Source organism: Cavia porcellus, unplaced genomic scaffold (assembly GCF_034190915.1).
Source record: "Cavia porcellus strain 051 isolate PalLab524CR breed Dunkin Hartley unplaced genomic scaffold, mCavPor4.1 scaffold_22, whole genome shotgun sequence".
Taxonomy (NCBI): Eukaryota; Metazoa; Chordata; class Mammalia; order Rodentia; family Caviidae; genus Cavia; species Cavia porcellus.
This window is the reverse complement of record NW_026947505.1, coordinates 29,845,035-29,858,558: the sequence shown is the minus strand read 5'-3', so window position 1 is coordinate 29,858,558 and position 13,524 is coordinate 29,845,035. Positions and strand designations below refer to the sequence as shown.

At 33.9% G+C, this 13,524-nt stretch overlaps 1 protein-coding gene across 14 annotated transcripts in view; it reads left to right on the top strand.

The window, feature by feature from the left end:
* Ahi1 (Abelson helper integration site 1) overlaps positions 1 to 13,524 on the top strand; it is a 187,811-nt gene that overhangs the window by 79,381 nt on the left and 94,906 nt on the right. For all 14 annotated transcript variants that reach the window (XR_010041922.1, XR_010041923.1, XR_010041921.1 and 11 more), the window contains one exon: positions 2,181 to 2,301. Coding sequence is in view for 9 of the 14 variants with exons in the window: in XM_063232985.1 (XP_063089055.1) it covers positions 2,181 to 2,301 (121 nt within the window). In the remaining 5 variants the exon portion in view is untranslated. The remainder of the gene's footprint in view (positions 1 to 2,180; positions 2,302 to 13,524) is intronic.

Here is a 13,524-nt window from a genome sequence, read left to right as displayed (position 1 = left end):
GATGATGATGATGATGATAGTAATAATAATAATAGTTACTATTTCTATAACATTTGAATGGGACTTAATTTACTATATAATCTATTTAATAATTCCTCTCCCTCCCTCCTGCCCCTCCTCCTTCCCTCTTCCCTACTTCCCTCAACCTTCCTGTCCCCTCTTCCTCTCTCTGTCTCGTTCTGTTTTTCTCTGCCCCTGCCAGTGCTGGTCATCAAACCCAGCAGGCACGAGCTCTAACACTAAACCATACTAATAACCCTGAGTATCTATTTCCTACTTAATATGTTACTTAGTTCTTCAAGGTGAAATTGTAAACAGCACATGATAATACTAGTTCATCTTTATTTGCAAAATATCTGTATAGCATAGACATTGTTATTATCTCCATTTAAAGGTGGGTAATGAATCTCAAAGGCACTGATTTCATTGTTACATAAGTACTGTATTAATATTATCAACATTAATTTTGTTCAGCATTTAATAATGGATCCTGAGAATTTTAAAAGCTGGACATCTTAGCACTAGTGTGATACATAACCACTTCTAACTACTTAAAAAACTATTTTGTTTTACAAAATGATACCATAACAGTTTATATGTTCTAGAACTTGTATGATCTTAATTGACTGTTCTACTGAATCTGTTAAAGACCCCTTGCTCCCAGAGAAAAATGTAGTTTAAGATGCACTGCTTTACTTGAAAGAAAAGACCGTGTGCATTGTAAATAATGAATCGGATAAAGGATCTTGAATAGATATGTACTATACAACCCAAGTACTGCTCTATACAAGACACTAATGTGGAATTTTTAAATACTAATGAAACAGAAGTTCTCTGTGGAATTTTGCTTATTTAAACAAAAATAAATAAAAAGGAAAAGGACTATCTTTCTTTGCTTTGTTTTTTTGTTTTTAGAGACAAGGTCTTGTTATTTGAGTCAGGCTGGCCTTGAACTCTCCGTGTAGCACAGCCTGGTCTTAAATGCACATCTTCCTCCTCCACTTCTACTTCCTGAGTGCTGGGATTATAAGCATTGGCCACCATGCCTGATAGCAAAGGACCTGTTTTCATGTACTAATTTATATGCCATAAATTGTTATTTTATTCTTTTAATTCACAGATTACATATTTGTAATGAATTTCTATATTTTCATTGAAATTAGGCTGTATTATTATTATTGAAACAAAAATAATCATGTTTTTCATTTTTAAATTGAGAGTGAATGTTTTATTAATAATGAACAGACTAGATTTTTCATGAAATTCAGTCTTTCAAGAACTTAATAAACATTTCAAACTTTTTAGTGAAGTGTTCTTTATTTTTTTTTGCAGTAGCTATATTTAAAATGTACTTGTTAAATATTTCATGTTTTTGCCGTCCTACTCAGGTAATCAGTACTTTGAACATTATATTTACTTAGAGAAGTTCTGCTATATATATATTTTTTTTACAGTCATGGTATTTTTAAACACTTAAGAGTAACATTTTTGGACCAGGGTTATAGCTCAGCAGCATAAACGCCTGCCTGACAAGTCAGGGTCATGAGTTTGATCCCCAGTACCAAGAAGAGAAAAGAGAAGAAAAGGAAAGGGAGGGGAGGGGAAGGGAGGGGAGGGGAGGGGAGGGGAGGGGAGGGGAAGGGAGGGGAGGGGAGGGGAGGGAGAGAGACAAGAAAAGACATTTTTAACACAGTGGAAGCTATTTTACATGGCAAGTTAGGTTACAGCTGTGTTATCTATGTCACCATGATTTAATAGTAGTACAGATGTTTTCTATACAGTCTGTAAAAAGGAAGTACCTGCTTTTTCATTAATGTGCCAGAAAAATGTGGATATGAAACATAAATTCTTCCTTAATTAAAGGCAGTCAAGGAATGAGTATTTTTTAAAAATTTTTTGCAGGAATTAGGACTTTATATTAAATTATTAATGATGTCAATTCCATGATAAACAAACTGTAAAAGACAACTTACTGTCACATACTTTAGCTCTCATTACCACTGTATTGCTTAAGAAAAAAATTCTATTTTGCAAACTGAAACATAGCCTTATAAATCCTGACTCCTTTTGACCTATCATATGTCCTGGATTAGGTAGTAAGCAAACATTTCTCATCCAGATTTTGCATCAGTAGCCCAGGAAGTTACACTGCACTTTCTGATTTGCCATTTCTGTTGCAGGTCAACAAAAATCTCACGCTTACTTCATCAGCTCCATCCTCCTCACAGCACTCTAAATTACAGCAGTTGAACATGCTGGCCGCTGAAGAGACACTACATCATTTTGGTTTCACTCAGAAAGGTGAGCCCCTTTCTTGCTGTAACAAATTTTTTTAAGTAGTCTTTTAAATATTTAGATGCTTTTTATTTTATGAATACAATTATTTTTCTTCAGAAATAAAAATTCATAACATTCTAATTGCCACTTTTTACACTAGATTCAGTCATCTCATTTTTTCCTTGAATCACAAAAGTTATTCAAAGTGTAAACAAAATTTAGCTTTGTTCTTTTTAGCAGTAGATACTCTGAATTTGTGCTCTAGTAAACAGATAATTTAAAAATCAAAACACATGAACTTTAAACATGAATAATGTTAAATCTGTTTCCCAACTGGATAAAGGAATCATAGTTATGGATAATCCTATTTTCATTTTTAAGAATGCTAAGATTATGTGCATTTTGGATGCAAACTTCAGTAGTAAATAACATCCCTTAAGTGTTGGCAAAATAATAAAATGTATGATAAAGCTAATTACAAAAGTACGAATCACCAAGTTTCACTATCCAATTGCAAATATTAGGAGATTGGTTTTAAATTAATTTGAACAAGGTTTTCCTAGGCTATGAAAGAAAAATTTCCATTTCTCTAGTAAAAGATGTTTTTGTTTAATTGCTATATATTTTGACAGTATTTTTCCTATTGCTGAATCCTTTAAGAAAGGTAAGATGGCTAAATATAAACCAGTATCTTTGACAGAGATTATAAGAATTTGAATATGAAAAGATCAACATAATTTACTTAGAAATTTGGGAACAGTTCCACTCTTCTAACTTGTGAAGTATTTGGAATTTATATATACAAGTCATTTTAATTACTATTTAAGTTTCATAGTATAATGAGAAAATATTTGTGTTCAGTATTCACAGTAGTCTTTGCTATGTCAGTTATGTCTGTGAACCTTAAGCTCGTCATTTAAAGACTGGAAATGATATTTGTAAACATTATACATTGTTGCAGTTCAAACTACATAATGTAATTTGCCAAAATACTAAGCACAGGTCTGTGAATATAATATATTTTCATTGTAAACATGGTGAATATGTATTAGCTAGGTTTGATAATACTTTGAGTTATCATTTCAAATCACTATATCATAATTATCTCAAACCTTAGAAATGTCTGTTTTCTGTGTTGCAGATATTTACTAAAAGTTAAAGCAATAGTGCTAATCAGTTTTGTTTACAAAGGAGGGTGTGCTGTGGGCCACTCATTTAGACTCTTACTCTTTGCACTTCAAATAAATACTTGGTTTACCTTTAGACTGTACTTTGAGTGACTAGGAGAGAGGGAACTTCTCTGCATCACTCAATTCCTACTTTCTACTGAGGTCAAAATTTTTCTGGAAACAAGCTTTTCATTCTGCATTTCTGGATTAAAGGAATAGAAGATAAATGTCTGATTGAGTTAATACATTTATTTTTTATAAAGTTGATTTATAGTATCTTATATTGGCCTGCCAAAAAATATAGATAAGCATAAAATGCTTTCATTTTCTGTGAAAGGAAAGAGCAGAAAGGAAGCCCTTTGAAATGGAAAAGGGATTACCACTGAAATAACCAGAATAAAGACAAAGACTAAACAGCTGGATATGATAAAGACAAGCCTTGCAAACTTCACAGGTGTACATAGACACAATTCCATCCCCCTTCAGCTTCTATGACCATGTTGGTCATGAGTGGGATATCCATATCATAAATGTCCATCCACATATATCCGATCTCAGTCCTCTCATACATGATAAACAGCCACCCCTGATTTTGTTTTGATCACTTGTATTCCTAGCCTATTTAAGGCACATCCTTCATAGAAAGTTTATTAAAGTATCACTATATAGAAACACTTAAAAATTAGAAGACATGGTTGATTGAAAAATGGCAGATAATTCATTTTATTCATTAAAAAGGTAGTTTCGTAGAAATCCTATACTGGAAAGCTGATGACTAGTGTCTAGACCCCCATTTCTAAAAGATTGGAGAATTTTAAACAGTTTCTTCAGGCTTCAATTTTATCATTCCTACAGCTAAATTAGGACTCTGGATTTGATTTCTATCTTTAAAATTCTATGATTTTATTCAGTGTTAAAATCAGCTTTAAAAGTAGATAAGTATTTTTGATCATACAAATCTATTAGAATGAAATATAGACCTGAAAAATAAATATGTAGATAGAGTATTTCAGATATAAAAATCTTACTGAAAACATATCTGAAATATTGAAGTGGTACAGTGTTTGGGATATATATATCCTACATATATATCTCAAACTGCATCCCAGACCCATCTACATATCACAAAGTGCCAATACTGCAGTTAACCCTGAATGCTCAGCTCTAGCTTGATGCTAGGACAGCTTGACTCCACTGCCCACAGAGAAGGCTCTAGGTGCCTACCGCAGCTTGCGTGCCACAGGTTTTCCAGCATTAACCGAGGTCACTGGGACTGCTAACAATGTAAAGATTTTTTCTTTGTTGGTTTGTGTTTCTCAGAATTTCTACAATACTGCCTATTCATTCTAAAATCATTTTAAGTGACTTCTTTGTGTAAGGCCCTCCTTTACTACGTCAGTACTGCTGCCTGCCTTAAAAAGCTATGGACAGATTGGAAGGACAGATAAATATGTGGCAGATTAAGTCAGTGTGATAAATTGTAGAATCAGAATATTAAAAAAGTGTTACAGAAATAAACGATGAATAGCTAAGAAGTTTCTCAAACTACATATGCAAAGAGAACTCGGTTTCCCTGCCCCCAAGACCTTCCTTTGACTGTTTTCTTTACCATGTACCAAGTTAATGTGATCCCAGCATTCCTATTCTTTCAAAAATACTAAAAAACAAAAAAATTTTATATGCTAATAAAAAATATGTTTTTCTAGGAGTTTTGTTTCACATCTTTTTTATTAATACATACTTGGTTACACAGTTTAAAGAGTTCCAGTTTTTTATTCATGCACTTAACATACTTTGAACATTTTTTCTTCAGTACAACCTCCCTTTACTCCTCTTGATTTCTCTCTCTCCCTTCGCTTCTGTCTTTTTCTCTTGTCCAGGCCATGGTCAGGCCTTCAGCCTGATTTCCTCACTGCAGTGATCCCTGTACCTACTCTCATTACCCTGAATAAAATCTTCCTTTCCATGCTTTTAACAAGTATCATTCAATGATTTTTTTTTCTTTAACATCACTTAACAAATAATCTGACATAACAGAGCTGTGATTTGTGCCTTGGGGTAGCTGGAAATGATAGAATAGAACATATTTAAGGAGGACTGGATCTGCAAGGGTAGACTGAGGGCAATCTTGAGCCATACTGAAGAATTCACATTTTAATCTCTAGGTACAATAGACTTATCTGTGATATCAGTATAAAAAGGATATGATTAAATAGTTTTTTAAAAATTACACTGGCCAGGCATAGTGGTGCATGCCTGTAATGCCAACACTTGGGAGGCTGAAGCAGGAGGATCACTGCAAGTTCAAGACCAGTCTGAGCTACATAGTGAGTTCAAGGCCAGCCTGAACCACATAGTAAGACCCTATCTCAAAAAAAAAAAAAAAAAAAAAAAAAAATGTCTGATATGTGCGTGAGATGAACTAAAGAAAACAAAAGCTATTTATAGTTCTTATGAAATACTTTTAGGAACTGTTCATTAGGCTCTAAATTTTTTTTTTTAATCAGAGATCCAACTCATGACTACGTGCCTACAAGGCAGGCACTTATGCCGCTGAGCAAAATCCCCAGCCCTTAGGCTCTAAATTCTTAATCAGCTGATCTTGTTAAAATGAAAATTGTATCATCCCTGAGTAATTTTTAAAAGAAATGAAATTTCAGTTTTAATATTTTGAGTTCATTTATATGTGATAAGGCACATAAATGCTTTAATGTCTTGCGAATGTTATCCTATGTCTCAAAACTGTTTCCATACTTTTTAGTATGATGAAACTATATAATAGCACTTTATGTTTACATAAACATTTACAGAATATTTTTACATGTATCATCATTTGATCCTTCCAAATCTCTACAAAGAAGATAAACATGAAAGTCATGTCAGTGAAATCATCTTAAAGATTCCTACTTTTATTTCTCATTCAGTCCATTTATGATGGAACTAAGAATGAGAGGGGTTGACTTGGTGTCATTCATGTAGTTAACAGTGTCATGGCCAGCTCAGTAGTCATCTTGGCTGTGGGAAATCACCTTGCCCTAGGAGAGGGCGCCTTCCAGGACTCTGCTCAAGGCCCTTGGTCCCAGTACTCTGACAGCCATTCCCTCTGGCTGCCGGTGTTATCTTTTTTTTTCTTTTTCTTTTCTTGTACTAACTTTAGAGTTCTGTAATACATTATAAAGTAATAACTTGAACAAATACTATTTCTGAGGTATCAAAACATCTTAATTTCTGAGATGTAATGAAGTTATGTTTTTCTTTGATCTTTAGATACAATTCTGTTTGCCAGTTATTAGATTTTTTAAGGGGTGGTTCCAGTGTGACTGGGTGGTTAGTCACTAGTAAAGTCAGTCTCCAATAAAGCCTCTAATAATGAGAAATTTTGTTCTGTGAACTTTGTCTAAATCCAGATCCCATTCAACGCCTTCAGAGTTGTTACTATAGAACTAATTTTTTTTTTTTGATCTGGCACTAGGCATGGTGGCACAGGCCTGCAGACCCTCTTATGGCTGAAGCAGGATTGCTTCAACCCAAGTGTTCAAGGCCAGTTTGGGCAACACAGTGAAACTCTGAGTGAGACCTTGTTTAAAAAAATAAAAAGAATGTTTAGTAACAAAATCAACCACCATTATAAGTAGATGGGTTAGAAAAATGAGCAAAAATGCTTATTGGTAGTGGAATATTTCTACCACTTTTGCATATTTATATTTGAACTACATATTTCATTTTATGTATTTTTAGTATATCTTTTCACAGTGTTGCTATAAGTTAAATTTAATTCAGATTAAATAGATAAGTCAAAAGAAATGAATCATGAGTTTATTCATGTAATCTTCATGTCATCTTTTTTAATTATAAACTTGGAGTTTGGATTACATCTAAACTGGAAATGTGATAGCTCTTGTATTTCAAAGGAAAAACACATTTTGGCAAAAATTAGAAATTAGAAGGGTTCTCAATAAACACAGCTGATGATAAAAGGGGAGTTTCCATTTTAAGGACGCTTCAAAGAACTTTCATATCCCATTAGAGTTGGCAGAGCTTTCAGTTAGTATTGGTCAACAAATGCTAAACTATTAATTGTAAAAGAATGCTTTACTGAGTCTGATGTTATACTTTCAGAATTCCAAGATTTCAGTTCAGTAGTAAAAATTAATGTTATCATAATCTATATAACTACCAATTTTCTATAGACAGATGTCCTTAAGTATACTTTTTGGCAGTAAAAAAGATGAAACATGTTACTGTGCAATTTTTAAAAGTGAGATATTGTTTTTCAGAACAGTTGCTTTTCTGAATTCAGCCTGTGTATTACAAAAGTCACTGGGCTTGTTTGGACTGGTCCAGAACAGCTGGGCTGATCCTGGATTGTGCCACCTCATAGCTGTTTGCTTAAGTAGTTCACTTTCTCTCTCTAGATGAATGTCTCTGTGTTTTCTACTTCATAGAACTGGTAGGATCATAGAACATATTTTAATACTCTGAAACTCCATAAAATATTGTGAGAAAAGCATGAGATTGTAAGATATTTGCTTTCTATCCCAGTTTGAAGTCTTACAATTTACACTGTGGCCAAACGCATGGGAGGAATCTTAAAATGCATTTTAATAAAATGTGTGCTGATGCCTTTAGGAAAAACAATATATCAGAGGGGCAAAAAACAGATATCAGAGTTTTAGAAGTGTGCCCAAAAGACATTAAAATGAGATCATTTTAAAAAGAAAATTTTCTGGCAGGGATATAGCTCAGTGGAACAGCATCAGCCTGACAAGCACATGGTCCTGAGTTTGACTCACAGTACAAAAGAGAGAGAGAGAGAGAGAGAGAAGATTGGTTTTCAAAGAAACATCTCAATCTTCAGTAATCCCCTAGAACATACCTGGCTTTTGAGACTTTAGCTTTCCACCTGAGTACCGTCAAGACATTAAAATAATTAAAATCAAGATAACAGGCCAAAATCTGCATATGACAGTCCTGTGTTGCAAAGGTTATGAAACAACCAAAGCTACAAAGAAATTATTCAATTAGCCTGCTTCTCTTACGATTTGACTATCTGTAAAAAAGTAATCATTAGAAAAATTAGAGGTACTTCATATAATTCTGTTTTACAACTTGTAGCTTTTTTTCTGTCAAGAAAATACCATTCTGTAGCAGATAATGTCAAAATGGGTACTTTATCAAAAATGTTTTAATACCCTTGTCCATTTATAGAAGCAGTGGTATAGCAGAATAAACTTCAAATTAGGAATTAACACCAGATTTCTAACTCTCCCTTTATTGATCAGAAAATCACTTATTCAAAAATTCCTTAGCATAGGACAGGCAACATATTAGTTCTAGTTTTTCACTTTTAAAATTACAAATCCTGCCTTCAAGACTCAATAGTTTTTGTCTGAGAAACAGCCAAGTAAGAAGACAGTTATATTGCAGTGTGCAGTGCCTAACTGAAACTTAAGGATCTGAGGTAAGTTAAGAAAATATATAGTTTTAGTGATTCTGATTGAGTTTTAAGAAGACTAGTTTTCATTAAAAGGGAGAGGCTATATGGCTGAGGGGGAAAACGACTTGTGAAATTCTTCATATGTATAATTTAGGTTATACATGGATTTTCTGCTTTGTAAAAAGGCAAGTATAGATCTCATGAGCTAACAAGCAATGTGAAATGACTTTTTAAAAAATTAACCAAAGTATGTTGTTACTATTGTCTTTAATTCCACTGAGTATTACTTCAGTAATAGTAGCTTAATTTTTTAAAAAGTTGTGATAAAAATAAAGACAAGATAAAAATCTATCATATCAGCCAGTCAAACTTTCTTAATCTTCTTAATTCAGTTATCCATCTAGTCTACCAGAGACCAAGGGTTACTTACAAAGGTAATGTTGGTATCACTCCAGCCCCTTTCTCTGACTGCCAGTCAACATAAAAATCCCAGGGATGGGACTAATTCATACCTGAATTTTTCTGGTCACTGGCAGAACATCATAATCATTTCTATTACTTTCTTTAACAAATGACTGCAGTATTTTAGTCCTTCTACAAAGACTAGATTTCATTGTTAGATTTTTTGTTATTGTTTATCATAGTGAAAACTCTGAAATTGATGTTTGATCAGTGCAGTAAACACGTAAATTGCCATTTCAGTATCTAATATGGTATTAGATACTAAAAATCTAAAGTAATTCTCCAGTGATCTCAGTTACTCTGCTAGGTAAGTATTAAAGTGCCATTACAATAAAAACTCTTATGAAGTAAATTAGATGTTTCTAATTTGGTACTAACATGCTGGTAATTTATAATATATTTTATATTTCCTAATTTTAAAATAATTTTTGTTAAGTAGTTCATACTATGAATCTTCATGCACAGAGGAAAAGCGCTGCTATTCTCATGAGATATTAAATTTTTCCAAATAGCTTCTGAGGGGAACCTATGAATATAAACTTTTCTTCTCACTTAAATCAGCATATTCAAATGAGCTTGATTCAGACTTCTATGACCTTGCCATTTAGATGGTTGCAGCGTTACAGTTTTCAACTTTTTCCCCATTTGGAAAACCTACTTTAAACTTTCTTTTTCAGCCATATTTCTCTTCGTGTTGATGTATGACTTCCATTTTCTAACCAGTTTCTTTCATTTTTTTTTTACTCTGAATCTCTCAGTTTACAAGTTTTCCTTTTTCTCTCCATGGTCTCTTTCATGTCTTATTTGTTCCCATTTTTCTAGCATCAGTTTTATAGATGTTGTTACATCATCTAAGTCTTTCCAAGTTTTTTACATCTTCTAAGTCTTTCTCATAATTCCCAGAATGAAAACAAGGAAACAACATATCTACTCTAGAAGGCTCCAGTCTTTCCAAACAATTTGCTCAATGTTATTTTTAGGAGCAATTCCACTGATTTTTTTTTTTTTTTTTCACTTTTGGCCTGTGGTCAGTGCTGGGCAACCTCCATTTTCTGTGGGCTTTTCAGCCTGTGACTTAAATGTTTTATGTAGTGACTTCCTGGGTATCATTTTATTTGCCATCTACCAAATATTCTTGCTGTATAATGACAGATTTAATAGTCAGATAGTTTCCATATCTACTGTGGTGCCTTCCCGTAAGGCTTCCAGACAGATCCCTTCTCAACTTATATAAATTTGTTGAAATCCCTAATCTGCTCTTTTCAAGCTCAGTAGTGACCTTCTTGTTGATAATTCCAGTGGTCAGTTCTTCACCCTTATCTTACTTGACCTGTCAGCAGCAATTGGCACATTTAGCCACTGTGTTGGGGGGAGGGAGGTTACTGGTCTTTGAACCCAAGGCCTTCAGACTAAGCTGCACCTTTAGCTTTTTATTAATTTTTTGAGATGGTATCTGATTAAGTTACTAAGTTGCCCAGGCAATTGAACTTGCAATCTTTTTTAAAAATTTTACTTAAAGAAAGACTAAACAAAACAGAAAATAGGTACATACATTAAGATAAAAAATAAACAGTAAGAAATCACTAGTTGATGTTTACATACTATCATCTTACAAATAGTTGTTCAAGGTATAAAAATGGAACTTGTAAAGTGGAAATTCAAACAGCGAGACTGCAAACATTTCTATTCAATTGTCCAACAAAAACTTAGTAACATGGTTGTCAGTCCTATACACTTAACCATACATGCAGTTATCCATATCTTCACTTATGTTTAGATTAAACAAACTAAAGTAGCTTAAAATCATTCTGAACAAAGAATAATAGTATTGCTGGATTTCATACCATGACGCTCCGTGATCAGCACTGGGTACTGTATTGTCTTTTTTTAAAAAATTTAATTTAAAGACTAAACAAAACAGAAAACGGGTAAAAATAATACATAATTTGAAAGAAAAAACAGTAAGAAATCACTAGTTGATGATTACAGATTGTCTTCTTACAAATAGTTATTCAAGATACTAACGTGGAGCTTATAAAGTGGGGATTCGAACAGTGAGATTGCAACCAGTTCTATTCAACTATCCAAAAAAAACCTTAGAAATATGGTTATCAATCCTATACACTTAAACAAACATGCAGTTATCCATCTCTTCGATTATGCTGAGATTGAATAAACCCAAGCAGGCTAATACCACTCTGAACAAAGAATAGTACTATTGCTGGATTTCACGTTATGACACTCTAGGATCAGCACTGGGAATTTTGGTGTCTCTTTTTCTTCAAAGTATCTGTTCATGTTATCATGTGTCATAAGATCAGTTCTCATAAATTGTTTGTAGATTCTACACATGTCTGAGTCTTAACATGTATTTCTATCCTTTCTATATTAGAGAGAGAAACAAAGCAAGGCAAAACAAAACATATTCCTATAAACACATGAAATAAAATAAGCATGTAAGACTGTTGTACAAAGAGTTCTACCATGGTTCCTGTGTTGTCTCTTGTTATCTCCAATAGAATTGGCTATATCATCAGACATAGTATAATTGAATACATCAGTACATAACAGTATTAATAAAAACACAACTTTGTATATAGTATAGAACTTCAAAAACTGGCAGTTATCAAACCAGAATGTGTATCGTAGAGTCTTGTCATCTTCAGTATAGTTGCCTATACTCTCAGACTTGATACTATCAATCATATCAGTTTTGAATACAATCTTCTCTGCCTCATTTCTGTTATGTTCTTTTTTTACCATCAGTTGTCTGCTTCTTCATTCTGTTCTCTGTTCCATTCATTGAGGCCTCTCTGCCACTGTTCCTGGAATCCTAGTACTTTTCTCTCTCTTTAGAGTGCCCTGCAGTATTCTCTGTAGAGTTGGATTGATGGTTGCGAATTTCCCCAGTTCCTCTTTGTCTTGGAAGCATCTTTTTTCTCCATTAATCTCTAGAGACAGTTTAGCAGGGTATATCATTCTGGGATGGAGGTTATTTTCTTTCAGGGCTTGGAATATTTCACTCCAGGCTCTTCTTCACTTGATGGTTTGTGTCAAGAAGTCTGCCATTATTCTGATGGGCCTTCCTCTATAGGTGATCTGTTTCTTGTCTCTAAAAGCTTTTAATATTCTGTTCTTATATTGAATTTCTGGGATCTTGATTATTATATGCCTGGGTGTAGCTCTGTTTTGGTTGTAGGTGGCTGGAGTTCTATATGCCTCATATATCAGAATATCATTTCCTTTTCCTATGTTTGGGAAGTTTTCCTTAATTATTTCTGTGAATAACCTTTGTAGTTCCATTGTTTGTACCCCAGCTTCTTCATTCACATTCTTTATTCTCAAGTTATAGATCCTCTTGTCATCTTCTAGCCTTTGTATTGTTACTGCTTGTTTCCTTGTTATTTTAAAAAAATTTTCCCTTTCATACTCCCACGTTACAAAATTGTCCTCCAGTTTGGATAATCTATCCTTTAGTTTCTTTCATGCTGATTTGACATCTTTCCATAGAGTTTTTAATTTCCTGGTGATCTCTTTGAATCTGCTTCATGTATTCTATATTTTCTTTATATTCTTCATCAAATGGTTCTCTCTTTTGTTTGAGTTCCTCCCTTCTGTGTCTGTGTCTGCTTGAGGAGTGCTTAGTATCTCTCTTATTAATCTTATATATTGCTTTATTTGGCTAAATATTTCACTTTTGAACTCGTCTATGAGGTCCCAAATATATCTCTTTATGTCCACTGGCACTGTGTCTGATATTGCTTGTTTGCTATTCTCATTCTCCTTTGTATTTACCTGTCCTGGGTCACTGTTCTCAGGGTTGGGACTTGGGGACTTTTTGTTGTTGCTTCCTCTTCCCATCTTTTTTGCTTCTTCCAGGAGGCCCAAGTTTCTTTCTTTGTTGGGTACAATTCTTCTGAAGCATGCTGGCTAGATGACCCTTCACACTGCCGTGTGCTAGTGAGTTGCAGACAGGGACAGCATATGCTGACCCCTCCCCTCCGGATCAGTCACGCTGCTGTGGCCTGCACTGTATTACTTTGCGCCACCTCCCCTCCAGATCAGTCAAACTTCTGAGGCTTCACTGGGTTAGTTTGGTCGGATAACCTATTGAGTCTTTGTCAGGTCATGTGACCCAAGCCTAGCTCATTCCACTAATCTCGTTTGGGAAGGGAACAA